This window comes from Stegastes partitus, unplaced genomic scaffold (genome assembly GCF_000690725.1).
Source record: "Stegastes partitus isolate 25-593 unplaced genomic scaffold, Stegastes_partitus-1.0.2 Scaffold1281, whole genome shotgun sequence".
NCBI classification, from domain to species: domain Eukaryota; kingdom Metazoa; phylum Chordata; class Actinopteri; family Pomacentridae; genus Stegastes; species Stegastes partitus.
In genome coordinates, this window is record NW_007579012.1 from 121,224 (window position 1) to 134,598 (window position 13,375).

The 13,375-nt window shown below is 38.8% G+C and overlaps 2 protein-coding genes across 2 annotated transcripts in view; both read left to right on the forward strand.

The window, feature by feature from the left end:
- The first annotated feature begins 1,999 nt into the window (after positions 1 to 1,999).
- Positions 2,000 to 6,659, forward strand: rpl10 (ribosomal protein L10). The gene is made up of 7 exons (XM_008298096.1): positions 2,000 to 2,056; positions 2,180 to 2,211; positions 4,204 to 4,262; positions 4,763 to 4,870; positions 5,578 to 5,716; positions 5,955 to 6,117; positions 6,445 to 6,659. Exons 2-7 carry the CDS (start codon positions 2,189 to 2,191, stop codon positions 6,598 to 6,600), a joined length of 648 nt encoding a protein of 215 aa, XP_008296318.1. The 5' UTR covers positions 2,000 to 2,056; positions 2,180 to 2,188; the 3' UTR covers positions 6,601 to 6,659.
- A 4,419-nt stretch (positions 6,660 to 11,078) lies between these two features.
- Positions 11,079 to 13,375, forward strand: part of dnase1l1 (deoxyribonuclease I-like 1) — a 10,972-nt gene continuing 8,675 nt past the window's right edge. Inside the window, exon 1 of the mRNA XM_008298098.1 lies at positions 11,079 to 11,150. The gene's annotated coding sequence lies outside the window, so the exon portion shown is untranslated. The remainder of the gene's footprint in view (positions 11,151 to 13,375) is intronic.

The window sequence follows — 13,375 nt, forward strand, 5'->3', positions numbered from 1 at the left end:
GATCAGTTTTGGTGATAAGGACAGTTGCGTTAATCAAATTTTCTCTCCCTTAACATCTTCTTAGTTTTATTTTAGTTTTAGATTATGATTGACTACAGCTGGTGACTTCTCTGAGCCTTAAGGCCAAAGGGCCCATTAGATCCACTCAGACTCAGTCACAAACAGTACAATGGGAAAGTCTAAATCCGATCATTGACTTGAACAAGTCAGGAAAGTCACTTGGAGTCATTTCAAAGCAGCTTCAGATCCCAAAATCAACTGTGCAAATAACTATTTGAAAGCACAAAGTGCACGGTACAACTGTGTCACTGCCACAACCAGGAAGAAAACACAAACTATCACCTGCTGCTGAAAGACAGTTTGTCAGGATGATCAAGAATCAACCAATAATCACCAAAAAGCAGGTCTGTAAGGAACTAGAAGCTGCTGGAACACAGCTGTCAGAGTACAAAGTATGATGCTCCTAGTGGAACTGGTGCTTTACACAAAGTAAATGGAATGCTGAGTCATTTCTTATATTGAAGATAAGAAATGACTAAATCAGGGTGGAGTTAAGGTTTGGCCTCCCCAAAGTCCTGACTTTGAACCCATCAAGAACCTGTGGACTGTGATGTAGAAACAAGGCTGTGGCAGAAAGACAACAAATTTAGTGGAACTGCATCAGTTCTGTCAAAAAGAGTGATCAAAGAAACCACCAGAAACTTGTGGATGGCCGTCAAAAGGGCACAGTTGTGGTAAAAATGGAGATTAACCAAATATTAGAATTACTGTATGCATAGTTTTGACCCTGCAATTTTTCTCATGTTTCCAGAAGACCTACAATAAATCTATGAAAAAAAACAAAATGGATCATTTTTTTCTTGTGTGTGACAAAGATGCATGTGTTTTAATCATTCCATCATAGAAAGTTAGGAGATGTAGGAATCATATAATCATAATAATAATTCTGTATGGGGCTTTTCTGTTAAGCTATGTTTCAGTCAAAGTTAGAGCAACATTAGATCATAAAAATAAAGCTATTTTTACACATATATACCATGTTTGTATCGATCAAAATTAATCCTGAGCAAAGAGTCCCCCTTACTAGGATTTTAATAAGAATGTTGCAGTGTGGTATGATTGAATTACCCTCTAAATTTGTTCACCTAAATTATACCGGTAATAATAATGAATATATTTGAAAAAATAAAAATATATGTTGTTCTTTGAGGGGACATCGTACTCTTGTTGAGCCTACATTTCAGGTTAAGGTTGTTGTAACGTAGCTGTAATATACAGTCGTCCTCAAATGTATTCATATCCTCCCATTAAAGAAGGACAAAAACAGCTGTCCCTGAAATAAGCTGAAATTGACAAAAGTAATAATAAATAAATAAAAAATAATGAAAATCATAGCTTTTGAATTGTGGTTCAACAAATATAGTTGTTTTTTTTTTTGTTTTTTTTAAACAACAACAAGCAAACCAGCATGATGGGACTGGTGAACTAATATGTTGTTGAACAACCCTTTGAGCCAGTCACTGCAATCAAGTGTTTTCTGTAACTCTCAATCAGACTTCTGCACCTGTTGACAGGTGTTTGGATTTCACTGCTCATCAGCAAAGTGCTCTATTTGTCCGGGACAGTTTTTTTTTAAATTTATTTTTATTATTCTTTTCAACCACAATTCAAAAGTAATGCCTCATTTCACTAAATTATAATTTAGAAAATTTTTATTTATTCTTACTTTTTCAGTTTCTCGTTATTTGAGTGACTGTTGAGAATTTTGCCTTTTCTTTAATGGAAGGGTGAGGACGGCAGTGTCAACGTCGCCCTGTAGTCGCGTCTGGTCAAGTAAAACTACATTTCCCAGCATTCACTTGACGCTTTTCAACTATGATTAAATACATTTTTAACAAATTCATATTTAAATACATTTCATTTATTAACAAGTATATCACATATAAGCCAGTCTGAATAAAAAAATAACGCGATAATAAATATATTATCTTAAATCCAGACAGGTCTCGTCCACATGACGAAGCGGAAGCGGCTTCATCTTCCTTTCCTCCATTAGGTGAGTGCGTGGTGGGAGCGCGTTTTCTTCGGCTCTCCATCAAACTGGCAAATTAAAAGATATATTTCGGCAATCAGAGCTCCGATTTAACCAAGTAACGCGTCTTTATTTGTTGATTTACAGATCGCAACCATGGGCCGCCGACCAGCCCGCTGGTAAGTCCTCTTCTTTACGGTTTCAGAGCGGGGCCGAGAGAGTCGCTGTCGGAGGAAAATGGCAGCGGCTCCGGGTCCGCACCATGTGGACAGTGTGCAGGCTTACCGGCAGGCCTTCAGACACACTGTAGTTTAAATAATAGAACTAAGCATCATGCTATTTCTGTTAACTCCTAGTGTTTGTTGCAATGGACGCTCATGTTCACCTATAATGTCATAAGGCCACTTAGCTGAAACGTAGCGCTAGCTTGTGGAGGTAACGTTAGCTAGCATTAAGCTAGCACCGACACTCTGCTCCAAAACCTGCGTAGTTTTACACTTTGTAGGTAATTCTAAATCACCCCTGAGGTTCATACAGCGTTGAAGCGTCACGTTGATACTAGTTTTTGTATTTTACAAGCAAGTTACGTTGGTATAGTGCTGTAAAAAGGAGAGGCTGTTAGCAGAACAGGGGATTTGTAATATTAAAGAGCTCTGAGATTTAAACTAGTTCCAGACATCACTCTGACAAATGGTTCCCCTACAGTTTACTTCATTATGTACGTTAAGAATAAATGCTCCTTCTGTGTGATAGCAGCACTGATATGTTGATATTAAAGCACTTCAGCAGCCTTTACATGAATATGCTTCTCAGAGAAACCTAGTTTTAATCAAAAGGCTGTTAAAATTGTATTTTTTTCCTTGTCAACTGTTTTCTTTGTGCCACAGAGCTCCACTGTTGCCCAAAAACTAATGAATATGTGGGAACCCCAAGGTTGCACTGAGAAAATATGTGACTTTATTATTTTGAACATGCACTGTAGGTCAGTGGTGGTGTCTAAATATGATTTAAGGGTATTAAAGTAGCCCTTGTCTGTTATTCCCGTCATGTACTAAAGTTGACCTGAAGCATATTGGGGATATTTTACGGTTAATAAAACTCTGATCTCTTGCGTTAACAGTATTTTTCTGTCAGTCAAATGGTAAATTATGGAGCAGTGACATTATGTTTTGATGCTTTCTTGTAACTACATATAGAACGTGACCTCTTTCGATTATTAAAGTAATTAACCTATGATGGTAAAAGGTGGCCCAGTAGTAATAAAAACACATTTGATTGTTTTATGTAAGGTGCTTAGACAAAGTCCAAGGCACACATCAGTGTGAGAACCAGCATTAACTGTGATATAAGTGTGCACAGGAACAAACTGGGATCACCTTAATTTGCCTGGAGCACAGTGTCTCACATTTTATAAACATTTTACTGTAAAGTAACTTGAAAATGATGCAATTGTCAAATTAATTTAAAAAGACTGCTGGATGCTATGCCCCCCAATTTGTCAAGTTCCTAACAGCACCACAGCAGTAGATTGTTGTGACTCAGTCCCAGAAACCCAGTCCTGCTGGTCCAAATGTAATTTGTCGTTGAAGTTAGTATTCAACAAATGCACGATGTACTCCCGTTTCACCAATGTTTGTTTGAAAGTACAGTTGTTAGGACATTTCAGGGGCTATTTAAAAATGCAATTAGATTTGCTGGCTGTTTGAATCTCGCGTACGGCCGGATGAGTTTGAGGTTGCAGAAAGAAAAGGCTCAGACAACCACATAGTTCTTTTGTTTGGGTATTTTAACCCTCTGAACCCTAACAAGTAGATTTTTTGTTCTTTTAAGTTATGTTTTAAGTCCTTTCCCTTTAAATTCATGTTTCAAAAAGAGTTATGTAGAATGAAGAGATTGTGTAATGTAGTATTTGTTCACATTAGATTTGGTTAATTCTTTCGACTAAACACATCACACATTAGTTAAAGGACCATCGGAAAGTTAAAAATCTGATTCCTTACAGTTAAAAAAAAAAAAAAGAAAGGAAAGAAGAGGGTGCTTTCTAACCCACCAGTAGTCTTTGGGCTTTAGAGGGTTAATGGGATTTATTTCCTGAAAGATTCATTTATAACAATTGCTCTGAGTCTTGCGAACTAGTATGGCTAAAAAGTTATGCTTTGTGTCTCCAACAGCTATCGCTACTGCAAGAACAAGCCATACCCCAAGTCCCGCTTCTGCAGGGGTGTGCCTGGTAAGCTATTCGCACTTTTTACTTAACATTGTCCTCAATATGTAGGAAATCAGTGATTGGTATGAAACTGTTAAAAAAAAAAAAGTTTGTTTGCAGCTGCCTCTTTTGGCCTTTAATCACTAATATGCTATTTTCACGATAACGCAATTGGACGTCACAGTGGTCTGTTGTTGATTTCCTGCAGTCTATTAAGCCGACCAGTTCTGCTCACGTGCGGTTCTGGTGTGCAAAGGCTGCAGACAGCGACTCTTTGGTTGTGTATGTCCTCAGCTGGGAGGTGCTGAGTGCTTTAAGGGACCACTGAGACAAATTAGCACCATTCGATTAAGTGACACTTGATGATCTATTGCCGCCTCCTTTTGTTGTTGCTGTTAGTCACACTGATATAAATGTCTGATTCAACTACATTTAGTGTAAATCCAGCTGCCTCAGAGGTGACTGGAGAACTTTTACTAAGACAGTGTCGCCTGTTTTTTTTTTCTTCTCTCTATTCTGTGTAGATCCCAAGATCAGGATCTTCGACTTGGGCAGGAAGAAGGCCAAGGTAGATGAGTTCCCTCTGTGTGGCCACATGGTCTCTGATGAGTACGAGCAGCTGTCTTCAGAAGGTGAGCAGTCGAGGTGTCACGACCAGACATGTAGCTGTACATGTGACCAGAAACCTGTTTCTCATTTATTTTGCCGACTACTACTGTCTCCAAAGAGGATTAACTACTTTTCTTGGTCGTATCATTAGATAAATTAAATAGAATATTTGGGGCCTTTTTGAACTTAAGTAAGACATTTAAGAACTTCTCATGGAACTTGGAAGATTCTTGGGGTGCAATGTGATTAATGGGGGATAATAATCAGAAGGTAAATTGATGCTGAAAGTGATCTTTTTTTCCTTCCTTCCATGTCATGATGTGCACACGCCTATACTTGGATAGATGTTCAGGGACGTGGATTATAATATTTATTTATACGCAAAAATAGTTCTTTTTATTAGGAGCTTTCTGCTATGCGTGTAAAACATTTTTAAAAACACTCTAAGTACAAGCAAGTACATCTATAAGTGTGTGTAAGTGTACATTACTTTGGATGTTTTGGTGTGTGTCAGCAGATTCTTGTACCTGTATATTAGTATGGTTTGGTGACTAGCTTGGGGAGCACATTAACACAGTTGTTTACAGCAGGATTTGGTGCATTTCTTCATATGTACTTGTAGATCGTGGTGCTCTGTGCTACATCCTCTCGTTGATGTACTCGTGCAGAAATGCAGGCTGAAGTATAGACACTAACGTCACATGTATTCTGCTCCCCACCTCCTCTGCAGCTCTGGAGGCTGCCCGTATCTGTGCTAACAAGTACATGGTGAAGACCTGCGGTAAGGACGGTTTCCACATCCGCATGCGTCTGCATCCCTTCCACGTCATCCGCATCAACAAAATGTTATCCTGTGCTGGAGCTGATAGGTGAGGATTTTTTGTCCGGGTGCGGTGCTTCGGCTTCTACTAAGCTCATTATGGAGAGGGGAAATATGTCAAAAGATGTGCTGGCTTGGAATCATTTTGCCAGAAAGGAGCTTAACAAATGTAAACATTAAAACCACTGTTGTCTTTATGTTCCTCGAGAGTTTTCAGCCAAACACAACTGTAAAACATTCATCATGAAGTCATTTTTTTGCCCTTGTGTCCATCTTGTGGCTCTTAGGCTCCAGACTGGAATGCGTGGTGCTTTCGGTAAACCCCAGGGCACCGTGGCCCGGGTGCACATTGGTCAGGTGATCATGTCTGTGCGTACCAAGGCCCAGAACAAGGAGCACGTGGTTGAGGCTCTGCGCAGAGCCAAGTTCAAGTTCCCAGGTCGCCAGAAGGTAATGCTCACACCTCCAGGGTTGTGATTTTATTTTGCTCAGCGTTATGTTTCAAATGCAAAGGGGGGGAAACACCAGCTGAGTTAGTGTGCATCTCTAATGCTCTCATGGCCCAGCTCTGCAGTCTATTAAGCCGACCAGTTCTGCTCATGTGCGTCTCTGGTGTGCAAAGGCTGCAGACAGCGACTCTTTGGTTGTGTATGTCCTCAGCTGGGAGGTGCTGAGTGCTTTAAGGGACCACTGAGACAAAATTCCTTCAGCCAATTGCAACTATAACAACGCTACTTATGAGCCTGAGTTAACGTCTGTCTTTGCTCTTACCTTCAGATTCATATTTCCAAGAAGTATGGCTTCACCAAGTTCAACGCCTGTGACTTTGATGACATGATGGCCGAGAAGCGTCTGATTCCCGACGGCTGCGGGGTGAAGTACATCCCCAGCAGAGGTCCTCTGGCCCGCTGGAAGAGCCTGCACGCCAACTAGAGCTGCTGCAAGCTTTCTGTGACCAGACAACCAATAAAAGTGGGTTTGAATACAAAAGTGATTGTGGTCATGGCTTTAATTTCCACTTATCAGGATGGATACTCTATCAAATGATATCTGGACTTGATCTTTAGTAGTACCGATGTTCAAGCTTTTAAAGGTGGATTCTGCAATTCTGGATAAAGACTGATATTTGTCAGCATATGTAGGTAGTAAACACGTACCAGATGTATGATCCCTCTTTCCTCTGTTCCCTTTCTCCTTGTCCTACTCAACATGAATGTGCCCAAGACATGCTGGAAGAGTGTTTTATGTCCTTTTAGCTTCACATTTACAGAACAATGAACTGTTTAACTTCCAGTGTGTTGGAATAAAATTGCAGACTTCACCTCAAAGTAGTGAGGATTTATGTAAATGGAAGCTTTGGGGCTGAACAGTTTGTTCAACTATTTTATTCAAAGGACTTCCGCTTGTACAGTTTCCACCCAGTCACATGAAATTACACAAAATGTGAACTTGCAGTAATAAATGCCTCAGATACGGGGTGGATTTGCTTCCACTTAAGGGACTCAACATGGATCATTATGTCCAGAGTTGTGAGTATTCCTGAAATTTCAGTGTTTGTCAGGTGTGAGATCAGTGTAAGCAGGTAAACAATTGGACTGTAGTTCAATCAGTGCACCATGTGGTAGCCACAAAGTGCAGATTAGATTCAGTTCTGTGATTTATTACACATCCACACCTGTACAGAGGTAACGTTACATAGAACTCAGAAGTGACGGCTCAATGATGCAACATGTGCTTAACATTAAAAAAAAAATCATAGCATATACATCAAACTACAATGAAAGCACAGACATTAAACTGATAAATTGGGGAAAAGAAGAAGGCAACTGACCAACAGCCTCTGAGTATTTACATCTCATTACACTTGTAAGAAAATCCTACGAGTGAAATCCCAACAAAGTGGCCACCAGCAAACCATAAATACAGTTATGTTCAAAATAATAGCAGTCCAACATCACTAACCGAATCAATCACTGTTTGTGGTAGAAATTCTATGTCTACATGGCAAATTTACAAGTAGGTGTAGCAGAGAAAACCAACGGACATGCATACCGCTGATTCTGTGTAATCAGATCATTAATTGAAGAACAGCGTACTTTAATTAAAAAGTTGATTGGAGAGTGTAAACCATATAAAGAAGTGCAGAAAATGATACGCTGCTCATCTAAAGTGATCTCAAATGCTTTCAAATGGCAACCAACACCAGGAAGAGGTGGAAGAAAATGGAAAACTACCATTGGACTGGATCGAAGAATAGCAAAAATGGCAAAGACTCAACCAATGATCAGCTCCAGGCAGATCAAAGAAGGCATGTGAGGCCTAGCTATGGACAAGAAGCCCCCACACAGTCCTATTGTTGCAGAAACAACATGTGCTGAAGAGGTTATTGTTTGCCAAAGAACACACTGACTGGCTGATAGAGAAACCACATTTTGTGGACTGATGGAAGCAAGACTGTTCTTTTTAGGTCTATGAGCTGCAGCCAGTTTGTCAGATGACCCCCAAACACTAAATTCAAGCCACAGTACGCTGTGAAGACTGAAGCAAGCATCATGATATGGGGATGCTTTTCATACGACGGTGTCTTTGTTTAGTTTGCACAAAGAGAACACAGCTAACAGATAAAAGCATTGTGCAGGAAGAGGCAGAACTGGGTGGGCTTATTTACAGCCTCATACGGAAAAAATATTCACAAGAAATAAACAAGGAAAAAAAACATGAACAAATAATACCTGGTCATTAAATAGCAATTAAATGATCTTTCAAATGTTTCTATCGATGCAGAAATCTTAGATGTGAAAGGAAAGCTGTTCCATAGCTTAGTACTCCTCAACTTGAATAGAATTTGACCTCAACGAGTCAGAAATTCAGCTGTATGTGGATCTGAGTGCTGCTGAATTAAATACGAATGGACCTGTGACGTAGTGGTAAAATAAGACCTGAACTGTTTCAGAATATTCCCCTTCAAGTGAATGCATCTTATTACAAAAAAACACATATTTGAAAAATATTAATAGAACTGGTAAGAATATATAATTTCCGAAATAGAAGCATAAGTGGAGCGTGAAACTCTGATCTGGTTATAGTCCGAACAAAACGCTTCTGAAGGAGCAACATCAACAATTTCCCTGAAGTTTGCACCAAAGGGATCAATAATAATAATTCTATTCTATTCTATTCTATTCTATTCTATTCTATTCTATTCTATTTTGTGGAGAGGTCCGAAAAGTCCACCCCCAAACTGTATTGCAATATGAAAGATGGGGATAAAATAAACTATTATAAAGAGAGAGGAGACAGTTTAAGGTGAAAAAATGACGGAGCCTCCTCATTAAACCGATAGTTTTATTCATTTTACAGCTAACCCAGTCTGAGCGATTTGTCCAACTCAGAGTCTCATCAACATAAATTCTAAGAAACCTTGTGGTTGATACTTGGGGTATGCTAGGGTATGATCTTTTATCACTAAAAATAATTAAAATTAGATTTGTTGATATTCACAGACAACTCATTTAATCAAAACCGTGAGATACAGGGAGATAACCCAACACTGGCATCCTTTATAAGTGAATTGAAATCTATATGTGAGACATCAGGGTTGTATCATCTGCAAACATTATTGGGGAGAGAACATCTGATACATTAGATAAATCATTTATAAAAATTAGGAATAAGAATGGGCCAAGAATGGACCCCTGGGGGACCCCACAGAGCAATCTGGTTTTATTTGAGTAACAATACAGACAAACTGTGCTCTGTTGAAAAGATATTGTTTTATCCATTTAAACGTAACATCCTGAAAACCATATTTATGAAGATGCCACAATGAAATTCATTCTTCTCAGAGCAGACATAATTTTGTCAACCAGGTGAAGGAGAGCCGTATAGGTGGAATCATTCTACAAAAGCCAGACTGATGTCTATAAACAACTCAACTTGTATCGAGATGAGAAAGAATCATTTTTTATATAATTTTTTCTACTGTTTTTGAAAAACGTGGTAAAATAGACATACTTATTGTAATAGCATGGATCATCTGCTTTACTGTTTTTCTCAGCTGCTTTGGTACATTTGTGGAATCATCCTCGACATTTGCAAAAAAGTGCATTTATTAAAAAAAAATCGTACGAATAGCGAAACACCAGGGATTACCTGCAAAAGGCAGTTACTTGCTCAAAATCCTTCATCTCTCAAAACTAAATATGTGTGTCAATGAACATGTCAGTGGCATCAGAATGACAAGTCCTTGTGTAAGTGTGAACGGAGAAGACAGTCACATTGTTTAGTCATGTTGTTAGTGTAACTGTGTACTCTGGAGGGATGCTCTGATGTAAACTATGGCTGAAGCTTTGATGACAATTATTGTAAATCGTGAGTTACACCGTAGTGTGTGTGGGAGATTGAGATTGGACAAGATTCACATTTACTGTTTGTACTGTAATTTGTTGACAGATCATGTCACTGCGATACAGAAAGGAAAAGACAGCACAAAGAAAAAAACAAAAAAACAAAAGTAGAAATGTGAACACAGGACAAGCTCCTTGGGGAAAACTGTACATGCAGTGCTGTAGGAATTACAGTGCAGTCTTACTATATACTGGCCAGTTGATGATTCATAAGATGCACCGTTGAGCTATTTCAGAAAACTGGTTGATCACTGGTTGATCTATGTGATGCTTCACACATTTCCCTTCATTGGAGAAAGTCAGGATTCCCCTGGGAGCAGCTTACCAGTTCAGGACAGATTTAGAAAAAAAGTCTGATGGAAATGTATAGAAACATGCTCGACATACTATGACAACTTGTTCAAGACTATTCAACAGAGACACATTATTACACATGTTGATCAACATGACATAAGCAGTTGATAAAGTAGGAAACAGCAGAGAATTGTACACAATCATTAGCATTGATGTACCGAAGCATTTAGAAGTTGTTCAAAGAAATGAGAAACTGCTTTTTTGATGTGCACGAGTGACACAGTGATGTGAAGATTGAACAAGTACTTTTGTGATTTTCAATTCTGATCTGAGAAACGTACCAAAACAACTGAGAAAAACTGTAAACAGAGGAATAGCTTTTGCCACTTTTAAATCAGTGGGCGCCATAGCCTCTTTTCAGTGAGAGAGAGTTAGTGGCTGCAATATTGACTGTTTCACCTGTTTGACAAGAAATGGAGAAATGTCGTCATGACCAGCGGAGGATGTTTTTAGTTCGCCAGTGATGTCACTGCTTGGATATTTGGATGCTTAAATGAAGAGATAACAGGGAGGGATTTTATCAGGTAATTCATGCCCAATGTTAATGAAAAAGTCACATGATCTTTTGTTATGCTAAGAGAAGCAGCTCTTGCCCCAACACAGCGCCTGAAGCCTGCAGATAGACTTCCTGCAGTCCCTCCCACAGGAAGCTAACTGACTAATCAGCAGAAAGGAGGAGCGAGACACAAACGCGCCCTACAAGTTCAAGAAACAACAAAGCTGGTAAGTTGCTGCTGTTTTACTTTGACTTACTCGAATTCTTTGACGAACTGAGTCAAGGAAAAAGAATCCTATTGGAGAATGTGACCTGTAATCTGATGCCTGTATGTTGTGTGTCTGTGAGTGTGTGTCTGTGTGTGTGCTGATGACTGAGGCAGATAAACACAGCGAGAGTGAGCAGAAGAAAACACCACACGCTCGACAAGCAAATGTTTGACTGAGACTTTGTATGTTGTTAAGAAGGGCATAAAACGTTGGAGTGATTGAGGCAGAAGCTCACGTTTCAGCAGGTTTTCCAGCCCTCAGCTGTCCTCCGCTTCACCGGACAGTGCTGCCCAAATGGAAACAGATTTCCTGTAAAGCGAGACATACTGCTGTCAGTGTAAAGTTAACCGAAGCTGTCACATGTGAGAAAACAGAAGTGTAACTGGCAGCGGTAAACCCCATGCTTGAACTTGATGAATTTCCCCATAATTCTCACGACTCGAGGGTTCTTTGACTCCTGACCCTGAATGAACTCTCCAGAGAAGAGCAGCATAGAAGCCTTTCCTGCTTCTTGATCTGCTGCAAAGTCAATAAATTAAACTAAATAAATATCAAACCTTGGATGGTCACAGCTGAAAAACCGCCACATTAGTCATGTGACTCTGGATATTATTTTTAGAAGCGATGGACAGCTGTAGCTGTATCAACTGACCAAATAGCTCAGCCATCAACAAAAGTTGCTATATTTACATTTATATTTGTTTTAATATAATTTCTTACTTGTGCTGGCCTTAAATAACTCATGTAACATTTGGGAAAATACACTGTCTTGCCAATAGTTAGATGAAACAGTGATACCACTCTCATGTCTGTGTTAAATATGAGGCTAAAGCAGGGTTAGCTTCGACCTAAACAGCTAGCATGGAACTCCGCGTGAAAAATAAACCGAAAACATTTTTATTTTTGCTCAACAATGTACAGCTTTGTTGGCTTTAAGTGTGATTTTAAAATACACTTACCTGCTGCCTTCAATTCAGTTTTATTCATATAGCGCCAATTCACAACATACGTCATCTCATAGCACAAATTGCCAAGTAACAGATGAGAAATCGACACCATTGTCAAGTCTGTGTGTTAAATGTGAAGCTGTAGCAGTGTTAGGGTACAGCTAAACAGCTAGCATGTACCTCTGAGTGAAAAACAAACCCTAAAACCTTTTCATTTTGCTTATTAATTTAAATGTAAGTTGGGTTGGTTCTAAATAGATAGTGTGACATTTAACAACACATGTATTTAGTGTAATAGAGGAGAAAGCTAATGTCAATATCACTCTCATGTCTCTAATGTGACACTGAAGCTAAGTGGTGATTAGCTTGGAACTAAACAGCTAGCATGTAACTCTGTAGAAAACAATAAAACAAAAACCTTATCATTTTGCTTATTAATGTAAATGTAAGTTGTGTTGGCTCCAAATAAATAGTGTGACATTTAACAATACATTTATTATAGAAAACTAATGTCAGTATCACTCTCATGTCTACATTAACGTGACGCAGAAGCTAAGTGGTGATTAGCTTGGAGCTAAACTGCTAGCATGTAACTCTGTAGAAAAAAAATAAAACAAAAACCTTATCATTTTATTACTGAATGTTGCTGTAACTTCTTGTTTCTCTAAATAAATAGCGTGTTACTTAAAAACACGCTTCTTTGCTGTCTTGAGAAGTATATTGAGGAGAAAATTGATACCGCTCTCATGTCTGTGTTAAATATGAAGCAACAAGGAGCAAGATTAGTTTTGAGCTAAACAGCTAGCACATAACTCAGCATGTAGAAAAAAAACAGAAAAGCTTGTCATTTTTGCTTCTTAATGTTAAAACAACTTTGTTGGCTTTAAATACACCGTATTACATTTTAAAATACACTTACCTGATGTCTTGTCAAGTAATAAATGAGAATACCATTGTCATGTCTTTGTGTTAAATGTGAACCTGTAGCCATGTTAGGGTACAGCTAGCATGTACCTCTGAGTGAAAAACAACCTAAAAAAAACCTTTTAATTTTACTTATTAATGTAAATGTACCTTGTGTTGGTTCGAAATAAATAGTGTGACATTTAACAAACATGTATTTAGTGTAATAGAGGAGAAAGCTGATGTCAGTATCACTCTCATGTTTCTATATTAATGTGATGCTGAAGCTAAGTGGTGATTAGCTTGGAGCTAAACAGCTAGCATGCAACTCTG